Source organism: Saccostrea echinata, unplaced genomic scaffold (genome assembly GCF_033153115.1).
Source record: "Saccostrea echinata isolate AGI-Se365-2 ecotype Australia unplaced genomic scaffold, CSIRO_AGI_Sech_v1 ptg000054l, whole genome shotgun sequence".
NCBI lineage: Eukaryota > Metazoa > Mollusca > Bivalvia > Ostreida > Ostreidae > Saccostrea > Saccostrea echinata.
Window position 1 is genome coordinate 56202116 of NW_026889803.1, and position 20183 is coordinate 56222298.

The 20183-nt window shown below is 33.0% G+C and overlaps 1 protein-coding gene across 1 annotated transcript; it reads left to right on the forward strand.

Annotated features, from left to right (window-relative positions):
- The first annotated feature begins 14077 nt into the window (after positions 1-14077).
- On the forward strand, positions 14078-15872 carry LOC133205378 (complement C1q-like protein 2). Its single transcript, XM_061341179.1, has 2 exons — positions 14078-14259; positions 15302-15872. The coding sequence occupies exons 1-2, from the start codon at positions 14148-14150 to the stop codon at positions 15739-15741; spliced, it is 552 nt and encodes a 183-aa protein (XP_061197163.1). The 5' UTR covers positions 14078-14147; the 3' UTR covers positions 15742-15872.
- Positions 15873-20183: the final 4311 nt, after the last annotated feature.

Below are 20183 nucleotides of genomic sequence, written 5' to 3' on the forward strand. Positions count from 1 at the left end.
TTCTTTAACAGTATTTCTCAGTTTAGTTACTATCATGTTCATGGATTAATATCTACATTCCATTTGTATTTTCCTTATAAAGTGTGTTGAAAGCTTCATCATTCAAATCACCATCACACAGACAGAGAGGTCATCCTAATTAAAAAGCTAACTTGCCTTATTCAATTTGTCAGCCCAGCTGTCCATGTTGTGACATGCTGAATGTCCAAAATTTACAATTCAATGCAGAACTTAAGATTTTCCAAATGTTGTCCAAATACACTAATATGGGATTTTTTCTCATATATAGGGGCATAAGGGCAATTTCAATTTGATTTGTTGCCAACAATGAGATGATGTTAACTTCACTGTTTTGTTCATCAGATCCATGCATCAAATTAACCCTATGAAATATACCTGACTTTTACAAATGATACATGTATAACATGCTTTTTTTTTAATGAAATATGCAACTTAAGGACCCTCTATACACTGATGAAAAATGTTTTTTGGACTTTGAGAAAATTATATAATATAAAGGAGGATATATTGAAATTAACTAACTCATTTTAATATAGGGAGTGTGCCTTTTTTATTATTATTTTTTTTTATTCAGGAAAAATCTTCAAAGACAATGAAGTAATAGAAAAGAAAAATTGCCTTCGCTTATTCAAATGGATAAAATACATGCAAATAAAGTTTTCAAGTACTCTATCTTGGTCTAATGTTTAGAATACTTGGATTTATTTTAAATTATGTGATACAGTTCAGATTGCAATTTATTCTACTGATATGTCAAATGGTGAGTCAGCATAATTACACAAAAGTACCCTGAAAATAGGGTGCAGTGTAGAGAGGGTCCTTAATGTGAAGAGAGTTTGAATATCTACTGCTAAGTGAAATTCCAAAATAATAATAAAATTGTACATGAACTAAAACAGTATTATTATTATCTACATAAACTATATGTGTTGTAATGCCACGAATGCCCCCCGCAGGTAGCCATTTTTAAATCTTCCCAAGTTCAAGTAGGATAACTGTCAAAATTCATCGAACCAGGACCAAATAAGAACTTGACCTCTATTTTCTGGTAAAATACCTGCATGCGCAATTTTAACCTTATACATACATCCCTACAAAAGTTCGAGAGCGGAAACTGAAAATTTCTTATTTTTTTCTAAGTTCAAGAGGGATAATTGTCAAAAATCATCGGTAAACCAAATTCGAACTTGACCTGCATATTCCTATGATGTATCCATATGTCAAATTTGGGTTGAATGTGTGCAACTGTTGCTGAGATGATGAATAATGATGATGGAATGACAGAATGATGGAAAAGGGTAACACTATATGCCCTGGCCATTTTATGGTGGGGGCATAAAGACTAACAGACCCATTTAAAAATAATAATTAATAAACAATTTTTGAAAAATAATTATGGTGTGTGGGTGGGGTTGGGGTTAAAGTTTGTGGGTAACCTAAATTCTGTTGGTTTGTGGGAATCTAAATTCGGTGGTAACTCATAAATAGAAGCAATATGCTGACAAACTTATTGTTCGCTCGATGTAAATTTGGGGGTAAAGGTGTCCCTTGAAATCCATGAGCATTGGTTCCCCACAAACAGTGATGATTCCACAGTAAAAAGAAATGTAAAATATACCAAGTTGTGCCGGATTGAGACTTGAGACTGTATTGTGCTTTGAATCCTCCACTTCTTTGAGTTGAAATGACAGCTTTCTATTTTCATTCATATACTTTTGTAACTTGTCTTTTAATTGTTCCTGTTCAACAAAAAAAAATCTAAACTTAGTGTTGATTTTCTATTTTTTCATTAAGAACTCAAAAAGATTTTTAACACATACACTTTTCAGAAAATGATGCTAATAATAACACTAGCAATTATTGCAAAATACATAAGAAATGCTTCAAAGCTTCACCAACAAAATTAAACACAGAACTTTTAATAGACTGACTATATAGCATTTAACCTTGACAATGACATACCACATCTTTATAGGCCTTTGTGAGCGAGTTTTTCAGTTGTGTCTCATTGACAGAGCTATCAGCTAAGTTTGCTTTGGTGGCTTCTTCGTACTTCCTTAGACGATAGTTCTCGTCCTGGAGAGTTTTTAGATGACCTTCTAGTTGATGCCGTTTTTCTGTTTCATTGTCTGATTTCATGAAGTTCTCAATTGCTCTATAGGCAAGAGCTGTAATGAATTAAAATCAACTGAAATAAAACAGCAGTACTGTATTGAAATCATTTATTTCTATTTTTTGCAATTTAAATTCAAACACTCCATATCTTTTCTATTGTTCTATAATTGCTCTTTGGGGCTGCTTACTCTATTTGACCATCTTCTTGCTTTTTTATTTAGAGAACAGTCTAATGCATATTCAGTAAAATGAAAAATTACCTTTGAACTTGGCATGCTTATGTAGGGACCTTGAACCATTCCAATATGTCGACTAAATCAAGTATTTTGAAAAGGAAGGCCCTGTTTTCAGGTGTTTCAGGAGCCATACCCATCATGCTTCCACTGGTAATTTTAGAATCATCTGGAGAGTTTGGATGGTCAGTTCCATTCACTCTGTGGATCCCAAAGTCATCCTTAAAACAGAATATTATACCTTATTTACTACCAAGTAATTCTTTAAACAATTATTTTCGAATGGATTTGCATGTAGTACTCATGATCTTAAATGAGTAAAGGTTATATGAGCTAGATTTTAAATTACATGTACTTTTATCTCGCAAGTTAATTTAAATTTTATCTCTTTTTCAAAATATTTAAAGTAAACTGCTAGAATCTAAAATCCTTAGATTTTGATGATGACTTGCAGCTGTTCGAAGTGTATTGAAATGTGAGGTCAGAAATGTTACATATAGATAATGTTACCTCTACTTTTTTGGAAGGAGCACTGTTTGATCGTTGATGCATGTCCTCATCCTCACCGAATGATCTCCTCCTCTGTGTTGGTACACGAGGGGGGTCCTGGGTTATTTCACTTTGATTCAAGTTGTGCTGCAATTCTAGAAAACCAAGACAACAATAATGCAGATAACTTCTTAAATCATTCGAAATTTAAAAATTTTAATCATCTTTACATAAAAAGATTTCCAATATATCATTAGATTATGAGAAATATTTACAGATGCTGTGATAAATTTCCACTAAATAGTATGAAACAGATAATGTTACAAATACTAAGAACAACCATTATCTTGATTTGACTATAATTTTGTTTATGATACTGACCTGCACTAGGGTGGGGTGGGGGTGAGGGTAAGGTAGCCGTGACTCTTAAACTTACTGTAGGCTTCTGCCTCATCCTCGTACTGTAGATTGGCATCATGTCTCTAAAGATATCAAGTTTCATTAAATTTCCTAATTCAGAGAGTGAAAGTTATTCTTAAGTATGTATGTGAATATAAATGCTGAACATTCCTGCTTTAATCAAAACACTTTTTTAAGCTTGTAGGGAATCATACAAATAGTGAACCCATTTTAATGGTTTATAGGTGATATTCCTAGAGTCATATTTTGTAACATCAATAAAGTACTAGAGTACCACATGTAGCTTGATATATATATGTAAGCTAAAGTGGCTGTTTCTAGAGCTTCCTAATAACAAAAAATAATTTCAATGCTTATCCATATTTAAATATTAAATTTCATATACTTAGTTGTTATAAATGAAGTATCTAAATCAGATACCATGACCAGAACTTACCGTGACTGAGGATCATCCTAAGACGTAACATTCACCACAGGAATGTTGGGATATTTTTCCGATAACCTTTTAACCTTTCGTCCATTACAACTGCAGGTGTTGGATTAGTGGGTCTCTATTACAACAAATTTCACTGGTAAATCTAAGTACAAATTCAAGCAGCAAGCTGTATATCAAGCATTGTATGTGCTATTTTTATATACCGGTGACTGAACAAAGAATATTTGACACAAGATTTGGGATTCAAACACCATTTTCTTGTTGAAAGCACGTCTTCTTCTGAGGGAGGGAGCATATTTCTTATGCCAAAAAAAATAAATCAGATATGATGAGCAATCTAGTAATAATACATGTGTATGTAAAACCGTACCCAACATTGATGTTTTCATGCTTAAGGACATCATGATGATGGGTGATAAAGAAATCAACAAAATTATTAGCTTCTTTGTAACTGAAGTTAGAAACAAATTGTGCAAAGACTATTGACCAAATATCTTTGCATTCCTACAAAAGAAGAAATAATGTGCTCCAGCAGAAAATGAGCAAAATTATTTAGAGTGAGAAAAACCTAATTGATTAATTCCTGGAGGAAAGCATTAAAAAGGAGAAGTAATATCCCCGAACATGTGGTAGGTGCAAGTGAGATTCAAACAGGATTCGGAGGTACTTCATTCAAATTTAAGTATTGTCATTCAAGTACACATTTATTTTCGTGTTTTTGTGAGTTGGAATTTTAGTTTTAGTTTTTGTTTCTGTGACCTGGAATATATATTTCATTATATTGTGAAACATGTTGAATTCATTGCTTAAAAATATTTATATGTTTAATATTTATATGTGTCGTTGTTGTTGTTGATGATTTAAATCCAATAATTTACCTGTAGCCATCCAATAAGTTTTTAAAATACTGTCCTTTATTTTACAAATTGGGCAGATTTTTAAAACTCATTGGACTGTTAAAGGACTGTCTTGGGTCTTTCAAGAAGTAGAAAGTGCATGTATTTAAAGAACAAAAAATAATATTCTATTTTTTTCCCCCTTGAATTAATTTTTTTTTTGCAAACAAAGGAACTAAAAAGCTATTTTTAAAATTCTACCTCCCTTGGGCTATCTGTTTGTTATGTATCAAGGCTTTTCAACACTAAATGGTAAAAATAAATCTAAAAATGCATACATCTTTTATAATTGTGCATTCAAATTCATATAAACCAAAGTTGAGTACTTGAAAGTAAAGTAAAACATTATGTTTATACAGTATATACATTGTTCTTTTTTTGTCTCTATACTGTCAGTAAGATCAGATTCTATCAACCTCTATTACTGTGATAACCCTTTACAACAATTACATCGCGCTACACATTAGTACACTGTACTCTCACATATTAAAAGATTACACATGTACAGTAAATCATCATTAAATTTTTCTGCATGTACAGTAAATACAAAATAATTAAGAAGCAATAAAAATTGAAATACCTTACGATCTATTTATATAAATTCTTATCATCTAGCAGTGAAAAAAAATCCATCCTTATTATCTTATTATATAATTTATGTAAAATATTATTCCCAGTCGAGTTCAATTAATCAGCAAGAGCAAATCATCTCTCCTTACTTGATTGTGTTGAAATAGAACTACTTCCAATGCGGAATTTAAGAACATCTGAAACATCTGGAGAGGAAGTATTTGTGAAGAGTTGTCCCACCATTTGTTCTAAAATTCCCAGTCTGGTTTGCATGTCCACTATAACATCTTTCTGGTCCTTTTTATCTGTAGTTAAAAGTGAACGAACACATTCTACTGAATACAAGAAATATACGAGCATCACGACGAACTTCATGCTGTTAACTATTGCCTGCACTTGAACTAACTTATATTTTCTGTTTATATACCACCAAGGAAAAGAATATTTAATGCGTCAAATCTATGCAAATCGAGAAGTTCAAATGCCGAAAAACACAATTCATAGTCTATGGTACCAAACGACATAGACGGTGTTCCAATTACAAGAGGAGATCTAGTTGTTCCTATAACTTGGTTGTAATTCGTCAAGAAATTCCAAAAAACTAGTGACAATGTAGTGGTCAATGATTCGTTTCCAAGATATAAGCAATCCCAAAGATGAGCCAATGAAATGTGGTAATTAAGATATTTTGTTTATTGTTACCACTGCAATAAAGAAAACTGTACAATGATGTTACCGTGTCTAAGACTGCAAACGTCGTTCGTCGATAGAATCAAGGTACAGCAACTACTGGTCATTTTTGAAAACCAAGAACAAAAACATAATTCACACCAATGAAAGGTTCCGGAATTGAGATTTTGTAAAATTATGCACTCATTTACATTATTAGATAATTAATGGAAATTATTGATAATTTTTATTCAAAATATTAAAATGGCAATTAATCTTAATCTTTTGAAACTTGAAAGAGTAAGGTTCCAGAAAAGTAGACTGGAAAGCACCATCCAGTCCCAGGGTATTTCCGTCCAATTCATCCATGTCCAGAACCACAGCAGGTCTGTATCCAAACATGCACCCCTTTCTGAACATGAACAATCACCAAAATAAATAAATATTTATAAATATATGGCTATAAATATCTTATCCTCTGGGTGTTAATGGTGACCAATGTTCAGTATTGTCTTCTCGACCTCGATGGTGTGTCTCTTACGGAGTCCAATTTGGGAATGGTTCTTGTAGGCCGAGAAGGAAATATGTTCGTTTCTTCCAGTGGACGCTGTAGGAAAAAAACCAAATCGCGATTCTTTAAACTTACATTGAAAGAGAAAAAAGCCATTAATTCATGATCCTATAATATTCATATTATGTAATCAGCAAAGTGAAATTTGTCTCCAGATCTGGTATAAATTCAAACATATGCATCACAAAAGATTTATAGACTAATCTGCATAATTCGGTTCTTGTTATATAGATATTCCAAGGCTGCAGAATATAGCAAACTTAGTTTATGTTCATAAAACTATTATCTTCTGACTATACAAGCAGTTTAAGTGATTTTCAAGAGTTAAAATAACATTTTTTGAATTTTAAGTGTTTGGAAAACATTATCAGCAATTAGAACGTAAAATCTTTAGAATACACCACCATTTTATGGAATCTCATATACTAATCCATGCTGTTTGTTTGTCACGTTAAATATATTGCAAATAAAACACTTTTTAAAAAATAATTTTAAAGTAAACCTTAAAGACCCGATCGCTTTAATCGTTGGATTTATGGTATGTATACGGAGATAATTCATAATTTACAATAATTCAAGATGGATAAAATTTCCTCGGTTTAATGAACAAGCACCTGACATACAACATAGATATGGAAATCTATCAGCTATGTAACATGATGCGATTAATATGTTCACTAATATTAATTAAGTTAATTTCAACAGAAAAATCCAACTATCGGTTTGAAATCAAATGAACGTGAACCAAAAACACATTTTTCTGTTGAATTCTTGCCAAGGAATTTAAGAGCATCCAAAATAAATTATCAGTTGTCCAATTATCTGTTCCAGGTGTCCTAGTCTGTTTTTGATCTCCTCTATCTCATCTCATCTGTTGTTGAAAGTGCGCTTACAAAGTTTAAAGCGCAGAAGATAAATACAATTGTTGTTTTGGGCTTCATTATAAAAAAAAAGTACATCAACAGAAGAAATATCTTGCTATTTTTATACCAGTACAGTGGTCCTCGTTCCTGCAAAACAAGAAACAATCACTTTACAAACCGATAGACAATCACTCACAACCTTATTATTATTAGTCCGCACTGTATGACAGCAGTATTTTAAAACGTTCTTAAACTGCGATCTTTCCAGAACGGCACATGAACCAACAGGAAGCAGGAATATAGTAAACGTTAATTTCAACCCCCTTTAAAACCACTACTGGGACTTAGTCAAACATAGCAATAGCCCTAATCTCTGGGGTGGTAAGAAATAAGGATGAAAGATGAAAAAAGCAGTTAATTGTAGAAGGTATAACCAAATCCAACAAGATTTGTTTGTGGACCAATTAACACCCCCCCCCCCCTATGGCAGATAATGGCCAAGGTGAAAGTTTTTGTAAAAGGAGGTCAACCTCCAAGGTTAAGGTCATGAGGTAAAAAATAATGGTACAAAAGAAAGGTGTTGTTACAAGGGATAAACAAAAGAAAAATGAAAGCCCTTGCACCAACCATTCAGAAGTTATGGCCAAGGTTTGTTTTTCAAAAGTAGGTCAAACTCCAAGGTCAAGGACACGAGGTCAAAAATATTTGTTCCTAAAGAAAGATGCTATCACTAGAAATATACAAGTGAAATAGGAGCGTTCAGAAATTTTGGTCAAGGTTAAAGTTTTTCAAAAGGAGTCAAATTCTAAGGTCCAGAGAAGAAGGTAAAAACTAATGAAATCGAAAGAAAAATCTTGTCACAAGAAATACACTTGTGAAATATGAAAGCCCTGGCACTAAGTAATATATTTAGAAATAATAATTTTACAAAGTTCATATGATTTTAATACCACAACTCAAAACAAGATGCTTTATGGCAAAATGGTCATTACTATTGTTAAAGCACATGAGAGGTTAAATAAGATATGCGGATAAACTGAAAATAATTGCCAAAAAGAAACGTAAAAACACATTTATAACATTCTTATACATTCTTGTCATGCGGCGATAGACAAAACCTAATGCTGTGTTTATCTAAATATTTTAAAAAGTATTTCATATAACTAAATGAAATTTTAATGCAAAAATCAAAATAGATAAGGGTATTAGTATGTAAAATTTTGTGGATAAAATTCGATTATTAAAGATTATACAGCATTTTTGACATTTTTTGGATCAACCCTCGCGCATACAGATTAACAGCCAGAGAGACAGACGTACGGACAGATAAAAAACTATAACAGTTATACCCTTGAATCTTCCGATGACGGGGGAATCAAGAAAACTTGATATCATAATTATAATTGTTGCTTCATGAATATGCATGTTTTTTATTGTATGCAAGCGTTCTAGATAAATATGTGTTCACTAGGATTATAAATTAAATAATAGCGTCAATTGAAATTACCGGGGAGTTATGTATACATTTTTTAAATATGTACTCCTCTGTTGTTGAATTTCAAGTTGATCTTCATTAAGATTTTATTTTACACATCATTTTTGTAAGACTATCAATACATATAAATCTACAATATTACGGACTTTTTTTTCTTAAACTGCAATTGGTTAAAATATCATATATGTAATATTCTTTATATAGAGTTACCAGAAATTATCGAGAATTTTCTCGTGAAATGTTTTTTCAAAATACTTTAAAAATATTTGTAGTTTGGAATCAGTTTTTTAAAATAAAACGACAATACTTGCTACTTAATTATTTTATGTAGTTTTCATGAATAACTTATCGTTTTCTTTGTATACTTCCGGTTGATTGCTAATCTTCAATATGAGCGCTTTTGAAAAAAGAAAGCCTATTATAGATGTTTAGTATCAAAGAACTGCAAAACTAACGATATCTCTGAAACACTGAGTATTCCACTGTCTATTAATGATTCACGTGGGACAAAATATTGAAAAATGGAAAGGAATTCGGCAGAGGGAAAGAGCTGGTAGGGCTAGAAATGAAACCCAAATTTTCTACACTGGATGTTATTTTTACTGAACAAATATCCAAGCCTTATTTGACATGTGAATGTTGGTTTACTAGGCCTACAATCTCTTCTTCTTTACTGAATTCCTTTTTAAAAATTTCTTTTTAAATATCTTTTTATCCACACAATACAAAGTAGACGGTGAAATACTCGGTATTTCAGAAATATCACCATATTTAACAATCAATTACTAATACATAGCAGTAATTTTGAGCATCATCTGACAACAGGAAGTACATGTATATAAAAGAAATGGGAGGTTATCAATGAAAACTGCATGTATCATAAGAAAGTGTGGGTACTGTCATTAAATAAAATAGTAATGTTAAATTATATTGTAATTAATCAAACATTTTAGATAAATGTATCTTAAAAAATTCTCAAAAATTTCTGGGAACACTACATGTATATATAATTCGCAAAGGATGACTGCACATAACACTGGCTTTTGGGTCTCTTTCGGTCGCTTCTGTTGCTTTTATATCTTAACCTTATTTCACTTTGGTATATTTATGAAAGAATCCTGTCAATATGGAACCGAATTTCAATGTTAAAATAATTTTAGACTGTGATACAATAAAGTGATTCTATATTTTTTTTTTCCTTACTGTTTTCCAGATATGCAGAATTTACATTTACCTGCCCTTGATTGAACATTAGGTTTGTATGAGAGGTGGAGCTAACATTGTAAGAATTAGATGAAATAAATAACAATGACATGTATGAAAAAAGTGATCACTCTTTCCTATCTCCCTCTCAATTCTCTATGGCACAAGTAAACTACTGACAAAGGTTTCAAAACGAAATTAACAATATGAGCACGTCTATGTAATTAAAGATTTTAAAGGTGCTTAGACACAGATTTGAAGTTAATATTTACTCAAATTTTCTGTATAATTTCATGACTTATATGTTTCTATAGCATTTCATACGAAAATTTGATAAAAATCTTATTTTATCTGGAAGTTATTGAAACTTCGAATTTCTGGACGCGTTTGATAGACACATTCTTGCACTTTCACAAATTTTATCTTTATCCTTATTACTTTAGAAAAGTAGCAATTTTGTTGTTTATTAATGAAAAATATTAAAACTATAATGCAGAAATTCCAGAGTAGAAATGTAGAAAGCAAAATCCTCTCACCAGTATTGTCAGTCCGTGCTCAGTGGTGTGTGCAGAGTTTAACAATTGAACACACCCGGGGAAACGTAAACATTAACAACAACAGAGCTCGTGCCCTGTTTACAAAAACAGTTTACGTTTTGCGGGTGTATTCAATTTGTTAAACTCTGTACACAACTACACAACACTAATCACAGGCTGACAATACTTAAGTGAGTGGGTTTTGCTTTCGCACATATTTACTCTGAATTTTCTGAATTATAGATGTAATATTATTCATTAATACACACCGAAATTGCTACTTTCTTAAGTATTAAGGATAGAGTTAAAATTTGTGAAAGTGCAAGGATGTGTTAATCAAACGTCTCCCGAAATTCGTAGTTTCAATAATTTCCAGATTAAATAAGTTTTTAATTTTATTTTCGTGTGAAATGCTATAGCAACATATAAGTTGTGATATTATACAGAAAATTTATATAAACTATAAATCTGTGTCTAAGCACCTTTAAATCAATGCCAGATTTTTAACGTGTTCGAAAACATTGTCCTAGTTAGCACAAAACATGCTACGTTACAAGTCACGTGACGGAATTTAATATTCACAAAGTTACTAACCAGGCGCGTAGCTGCCTATACGCAAATATGCAAGTGCGTACACATTATTTGCAAAAAAAAAAAAAAAAAAAAAAAAAAAAAATTGTGTTTCAAATTATTTTGTGTCATACTGTGTCGATTAAATTTTAAATCATCATGGCTGTATGATAAAATTTGAAATCTTTTATTTAATAACTGCCAAATCCAAATAAATCATTCATTATTTTGTCATTGTTCTATCATACATTGATATTTTTTTTAAAGATCTTTGAAAAATTAAATTTCAGCCACATCGTTGTATGCTATGATCTACTAGTATGATTTACAATACGATATTTTTTTGTTCATAATTAAAATTTTGTATACGTGTTTTTAAACGTTAAGAATGATTATATGATACGAATTAATATATCGCTTAAATTTTTAGCCTCAATTATATGTACAATAAGTTTCCATGGAATATTAATTTTCGTTAAAACTATCAATATTACTATGTCTTTTATTTCCTAAACAAAAGCTAAATGGCATAATTTTTATATTTCAAGAAAATGAATGAAATATTTCGTAAAACTCCGGAGCTTCTGAGTCCTCACCAGCAGGCATGTAGTATCAAGGGAGCCTCCCCCTACTTATTCCCAAAACCTAACCTTTTACTATTGAAAATGTGCATTGAAAGGGTGAACCCCCACTGTTTGTTGCACCGTTGTTAAATCATGGTAATTTGTAATGTATTAATAAAAATTTGGTTTGTGAAAGATAGACCCCCCCCCCAACAAACACACACCCAAGAAATAGGATTTCGAATTTTGACAATCTTCCTTTTTCGTCCTTGCTTGTCAAAATTTTTAAAGTTGTAATTTTTTTCTGGCTGGCAAAAACTATATTACGTGCCTGACCAGAGCCCTTAAACACTGATGGGGGGGGGGGGTCAGGACCCCCCCCCCCCACCTACCCAACCCCTGCCGTTCTCTGCGTACACATCATTTTTATTCTGGCTACGCGCCTGGTTACCTGAGGTAATAAATCACGAGATGAATTATAATATTCAACAAGTCACAACCCTGATTATATCAGAGAGAGCGAATGTAAAAAGAAACATTTTTTTCCCTTTTTTTTTAACAATGAGCGAATATTTGTCTATCAATCTCCTTTTGACACATCGTTATTAATGTAAAAAATTGGGCTTCCTCATCATCGAACAGAGAATCAAGAAATTGTGATGACCCCTGCCTATGAAAACAGGTTCGAACTTCGTAAATACACACTTTTATTAAAGCTAATTACATAAAGTTGTAGATTGGATGTTGATCATCCTTGCAATTTAAAGAAAAATGCTTTTTTTGAAAGTTTATTTTGTCTCAAATTTCACATGTCCTTACGTGCACACATCCTTTGATTTATCAGGGAATCAATTGGTCACTCTCATTGACAATAAAGCCATATATCACATGGTCATGTTCAGCAAAAAGTCATGAGTTTTAGGGGCGAAAACTGACACATCTTCACATTTCATGTATCAACAATCGTGAGCAAAATGGAGTTTGGCCTCACCAATCAATTTGTACATACATGTATAATAATGAATGTAAATTTTAAAAAAATTCCATTCTTTCCTGGACTCTTGATATAGATTCTTTTTTCCTCCGGGAATACATGTATTGTGTTAGGAAAATTTAAGAGATCTTCCTTACCTGCAGGACACAAACCTAATATCAACCCGTTATGGACAAATTATTATTTTTTTTTACGAACGTGGTTCAATTTCGTTCTGCAAACAATCAATTCGTGGAGCCACTTAATCGAATATGGAGGTTAATCGTGTTCAAAAATCTAGACTTGTAAGTTTGTAAATCCAAACTTGCAATCGTATCAGTTTCATAGGTTACATATTTAAGTAGGTACTGATGCGATTGCAAGTTTGGATTAACAAAGTTACAAGCCAGGATTTTTGAACACGATTACCCCCCATAAATCGAAACAAAACATATATAAACAGAATACTACATTTCAGTGTATTCTACTTGGGTACCAATATTTCTGAAATAGAGCCAAAAGAAGAGGAGGAGTAGAGTTTTAAAAAAAATGGTTACAGACAGGAAGACAGACACTTTAAATTTTCAGTAGAGCTATTGCCTAAAAAATGCAGATATTTGATGCTGTAATAACCGGGTTTTCATTGGAAAATTCCGGTTACTGAAATATGGTAAAAGTGGCGCACAGGAAGCTGGCGGCTGACAAAAATAATACATCATTTGTACGTATCAATCCTCCTACAGTGTTGTTAATTTTGCAGATCTATTGTACATGTATCAGAGATGTGCAAGCAGCATGATACTTGGATTTTGATTAACCAATTGTTAAACTTCGTCACTTTTGTGCAAAATATTGCTTATATTAGTGTACATTATTTGTCCATATTAATCCTACCACAGTTTTAAAGATGGGAAGATTTTATTGTGAAGATCAATTGTTCATATATCAGAAAGGAATCTATTTTTTTATCATTTATGGGGAAAATAACACTATAACACTTTCTGAATTTAGTTTTTTTTTACTTTGTAAAATATGTTCATCGGGTACATTAATATTGTCGGGATGTCACCTACTACAGTTTTCAAATTAAAAAGTACTTTATGTTTTATGTCAGGAATACCAGTACTGTTCATACAAAAGAAAAGCCCTGTTTGTTGTTCCTTGTTTATATTATAACAAACAATACAACTGCTCTGTTTTCAAAATTTTTATATAACCTGGCCTCGCTTCAAAACATCTAAGCTCCAGATGTGTAAATAACAGGGCTACAAAAGTCGGAAGGGGGTTTGGGTTTGATCATCCCTCATTATAAACTGCAAAATAGAATATAGCGTCTCTGTTTCTAACCACCTCTACGGTTTTGGAATCTTCGACCCTTACATTGCTTTGGAGGACTTAGTCTGGTATAAAACAGCAAAACATTTCTTTCTTCGGATATAACAATTCATTATGAAGCTCAGCACAACAGTTGTATTTTTCTTGTGTGTTTTAAACTGTGTATGCGCACTTTCAACAACCGATAAGATGAAACAGAATGATGAGATAGCCGAAATAAAAAAAAGACTAGGACACCTTGAACAGGTGATTGGACAACTGGTCACCGGTAATTCATCTGTGGATGTTTTAAAATTTCTTGGTAAGATTTTTTATCAATTTTTATGCCCCCGTAATCGGAGATTCGGGACATATATTTTTTGGTCTGTCCGTCCTTCTAATTGTCTGTCGGTCTGTCCGCAAAAACTTTAACCTTCGACATAATTTTTGATTGGTTAAAGCTAGGACTTTCATATTTTACTCTAGTGTATTCCTTGTGACAAGACTTTTCTTAAGGTACCAACATATTTGACCTTGGAATTTGACCAACTTTTTGCAAAAATATTATCAAACTTTAACTTCTGAACAGTTGGTGAGAGGACTTTCATATTTCAAATGTGTTTTTTGTAACAAGACATTTTCTTGGGTACCAACAATTTTGACCTTGGAGTTTAGCATACTTTTTAAAAAACTTTAACCTTGGCCATAACATTTGAACAACTGGTGTTAGGACTTCCATAATCCACATATGTATTCCTCAAGTCAAGACCTTCCTCTTGGAGTTTGACCCACTTTTGAAAAACTTTAACCTTGGCCATAACTTTTGAATGGTTGGAGCTAGGGCTTTCATATTTCATATGTGTATTCCATGTGACAAGACCTTTCCTAGGGTACCACTAATTTTTTATCTTTCGACCTTGACCTTGGATTTTGACCTACTTCTGAAATACTTTAACTTTGGTCATAACTTTTGAACAGTTGGTGCTTTGGCTGTCATATTTCACGCGTGTATTCGTGTCAAAATCATTTTTTAAATACCAAGGACCTTTCTCTTTACGTATTATTTATGACTACTTAATTATCATCTGTTAAAACTTGAAATAAAGAAGTTAAAATGCTAATGTCAGATGATGATTTTTAAGATAACTTTTTTGTTACACTGTACCTCCTGAGGAGTGGTTTACTTGAATACAAGAATCAAATGCAGATTAGTCTGTCCGTCTTTCACAACGAAAATGTTTCAGTTTATGGGAGACGTTGATGATAAAGTTAAACAAAGTAGTAAACTTATGGCCCATTGACTACTTCTCCCTCAACTTAACAAATTTACAGCTAAAAGAATTGCAATTTTGATTCTTGTACAGCGTCCACAGGAAGAAACGAACACGTTTCCTTTTCGGCCTACAAGAACCAAAGTCAGGGTGGACTTAACAAGAGACACATCATCAAGTTTGAGAAGACGATACTGAACCTGGGAAATCACTACCACCCAGAGGACGGGATATTTATCGCCCCGGTGTCAGGTGTATACCTCTTCCACTGGACCATCAATAACTATGGAGATCTTGCGTATACAAACATTTTGGTAGGAGGTAAAGTCATGTCTACAACTACAACCTCTGTTACTAGTAGTTATAATTCAGGATCCGCTTTGGTGATTGTTCATGTTCAGAAGGGGGAACATGTTTGGATACAAACCTGCTGTGGTTCTGGACATGAAGTGCACGGAAATACCCTTGGGCTGGACAACAGCTTCCAGTCTACTTTTTCGGGGACTTTACTCTTTCCAGTTTCAGAGAATTAAAGACGTGTGTGAAAAACACACACACATGCGCGATTTGTTTAACAAAATCTACGTACCTTATTAAAGATAGTTTAGAAACTGAGCGAAAGAAATAATAATATTATCATGTGAAGTATAATTTTGGAATACTATTCGTACTGTTAATTTTGATTTTTTTCTAGCATAGTTAGACATTTTATGAGGCAATATAATTCAGCAGAAAAAATGAACAACTCATGAAAATCGTATATATTTTATAAGTGACGAACCTGTTATGTCACAAGAAATTATATATTTCGTCCAAATTATATGAAACAGAAACACTGAAATTTCAAATAGTTTCAGCATTGGCACAATGATTGTGCAATGTCACATATTTTGTGATTTCGGATTGGAATTTACTGTGTACCCTAAAATGGTAAATCAAAATACACTTGAAAAGGAGACAAGATAAAAAGCAATGAAAATATGTTTTATACATGACTACAAAAACCTACACCTCGTATCCAGAAATTGTAGCTGAAATACAGCATCTGAAGTATAACTAAACAAGCATATTCCTAAATGTATCAGTAATAACTAAAGAGATCGCTTACTTTTTGAAGATATCTTTAATTCATTTGATTCGCGCAACAATTCAAGATATTTTCAATTCTGATTTAGCGAATAATTTCAATTGTTGATATCATCAGTCATTTCATTTGCTAACTTGCAATAATTGAATCGTTGCTCTTTTGAAAGGAATTAATTTTATCAACAATTGAATAGTGATGTTTCAGTTGAATAGTGATGATTCAGTTGAAGAGCGAAACAATTCAATTAATTCGAGCAATACCGGTAATATTGAATTGTTGCTCTCTTCAACGAATTATTGCACGCATGAATTCAATTACAACGCTGTAATGCGTGCATTAATTGAATTATTCCTCTCTTCAATTAAATAAATGATATCATTAATTCAATTAATGCGTGCAGCAATTCTTTTAGGGGAAGCAACTATTTATATGTGATATAGATCTTCAATTCAGCATACCAATAATTCAAATAATGATCTCTTTAGTTGAATTGTTACTCTAAAAGAATTTATGCGCACACTAATTCCTCTACTAGATAATCAGATGATCCTTTGTAAAAAGGAAATAAACCTTTCCAGGACATGTTTATTCCCATCTAGCCAAAATTGTATTTTCCTTCTGATTAGCCTTCTGAAGAATGCAGATCATGAACAACATTCTGGAGAGTTAGTGCAGGCACCCGACGAATGGATGGTGTAACCCCCCCCCCCCTTCCCTCCTCAAGGCTTCTGAGAATATTCATAAGACACAAAAACTTATTAAAAATACATGGATTCCTAGTCTATCATTCCTATATTTCGATATCTGATATCATTTTTCTTTTTTGTTCAGTTTTAGAGATTAGCTCTTTACGGTATATAAAAATACTAACGGTAAGAAACAAAATCTTGTTAACGCACAGGGTGCCCCGCTTAGAGGGAAATTTTCCTTAATTAAAACAGAAAAAGCAAGGTTTAATTGACTGAGGATTTATGCTGCGTCATACGAAAACCGGTAGGTACCGGGTAGAAAAAAAAATTAACTGGCGGCCGCCACATAAATAACCAGCGGCCGCCAGAAAATTATCTGGCGACTGCCATATAATTTTCTGTCGGCCGCCAAATAAATAGATCTGACAGCCGCCAGAAAATTATCTGGCGGCCGCCAGTTATTTATGTGGCGGCCGCAAGAAACACATCTGGCGGCCGCCAGATAAAATATTTTTTCTACGTTGCACATAGTCGCCCGCATGGCGCAGTGGATAGAGCGTCTGCTTTAGAGTCGCGAAGTTAGGATATGATCCTTCCGTCGTGGGTTCGAATCCCACTGTGAGACACGGAGAACGGTCCTTCAGATGAGACCGTATAAACCGAGGTCCCGTGTCGCAGTAGGTGCTGGCACCAAAAAGATCCCTCACTACTTAATGGCCCTAAGTGTCCAGTATAGGTCAAAATATGCAGCTCTCCACCGGCAAAGGGTGGCGTCTCCATATGAGTGAAAAATTCTCGAGAGGGACGTTAAACAACAAACAAAACCTTGCACCTACATACTTCCGTAGTGTCACTAATACTTCAGTCTGAATTATATCCCATCAATAAGTGCAAAAAATAAAAGATACTCATCATCTTGTCTTCGATTCCAAGAGGTCACAGCAAGAAGTCAAATTATGATTAATTACAAATTTCAAATACACAGGGACTTTCATATATTGCTCAAATAGTGTGTAAATTTTTCATGTTATAAACTAAGACAATCCAACATATACAGATTTTTGGTCGCATTTTCTGTGGAATTCTTTGCATTTCGATCTGAATCAACATGATCATTTTACATCCAAAAACAAATCTTTACATGTACTATAATGTCCATAAGGCACCTAAGCTCCTGACAAAAAGACATGACTATCTTCATACAGAGATTTTGAATATGCAGCTGAACCTAATTATGTTTTGAAAACTACTCACTGTGGATCGTCAACTGACCTGTTGCAGTTAGGTAGATATATACCCCTGAGGGTATAATTATCACATCTGAGCCTGTACAAAATGGCACCAGTCAGAATAAATCATGCATCATTATTTTGATTAGATAACGAGAAACTCGCAAAGATTTGTAATGAAATAGATAGAGACACAAAGAGTATAATTTCTCGTGTAAAACATGTACTAAGTATGTTAAACTTTCCCCTCACCATTCGATTTGGTCCCTCGCTTCGCGCGGCACCAAATCTCATGGTGCTCGGGAAAAGTTTACCAACATATACTTTAAGAATATTAAGTGGAGGATGTTAGAGAGCAATGAAGACTTTGGCCAGTATGTCCCGTGTTTCACAGATATGTTACAAAGACTTAGGTGGAAAGCACATTTATGCATAAGTCATCTTACTCCATTATTAAAGATAGTAATATGTTACTGTGTTCATTGTTGTCTCTTTGTGCGATATGAAAAAAGATATATAACAAATATATTCAGTTTTTAGTCTCATTTTCATCCAAATACAAGAATCAGGAACAGAAGTGTATATTCAAGATTTCAAAAGAATTGATTACAATACTTACAAGTATGTATGTGATTACTAGTAAACAGAGTTGACATTGAGTTAAAGTAAATCACTGCTTAAATTAACATTTTAAAAATAAATTTTTTATGCAATTAATTAAAACAAGAGGTCCATGGGCCACATCGCTCACAGGAGCACTTTTGTAGGAAAAAGCAGAAAAAAGTTCAGTATTGAAAAGTTTAAATATAAATATGGTCCTGGGGAAGGGGGTGGTGAGGGGTTGAAAAACTTAGATCTACATTACCTGAGGATGCTTTCATATTTCTTTGACTAATCATAGCTTAAGTAGATTTTTCAAGAATTTTTCCTATACGTTTGATTTTCTATTGTGGCACTGTCCTATCCCCAGGGGCATGATTTGAACAAACTGGATTCTTCACTACCTGGGGATGCTTCCATATAAATATGACCAATCATGGTTTTGCCAATGTAAAACTTTGATCGAGCATTGTAGCCCCACCTATCTCCAGGGGTCAAGATTTGCACAAACTTGAATCTACACTACCCGAGGATTATTCCAAATAAGTGGTTCTTGACAAGAAGATTTTTAAAAGATGTCATTAATTCTTCACTTATTTATAATTAATATATCTCCCCTTGGAAAAAAGAGTAGCCCTTCATTTGAATAAACTTGAATCACCTTTACCCAAGGATACATTGTGGCAAGTTTGGTTGAAATTGACCCAGTGGTTCTCGAGAAGAAGTCAAAAATGTGAGAAGTTTTTAGACAGACAAACGGATGGATGGAAGACTGATAAAAATTAATGTGATCAGAAAACTCACTAGAGCCTTCAGCTCAGGTGAGCTAAGAGACAAATTGTTATTTATAATTCATTGCATCATCAACTTTCATCACATTTTTAAAACAATCTAAAATGGACAATCTTTAATTATAATAACCTTTAATTAATTTCCTTTTTCTCCCCCTCCCCTTACATGTACACCATTCCTCATCTAATTAATAACCTATAATTCATTTCTTTTGATCTCCCCCCCCCCCCCCATTACATGTAAACCATTCGTACATGTACCTAATCAATAACTATAATTAATTTCTTTTGTAGAATTTGTCCTCTCCCTCCCACTACATGTACACCACTCTCATCTAGCCAAAATCAGGCCACTGGTGAAATTTTAAAATTTTGGCCACCTGGGAAGAATCTCCTGAAACTTAAAATTTATACAGACATAAAATTCTTTTTAGTATTTTGCAAAATAAATCTCATTCAGAGAATATGTTCCATAAGATTGCCAAAGATAATTGTTGAAAATTTCTTGTGTGCTTTGGACGTCCTTTTACCCCTCAGTTTCCTGGCAAAAGTACGTGTTTACTTTTGCTGTCTGAATGG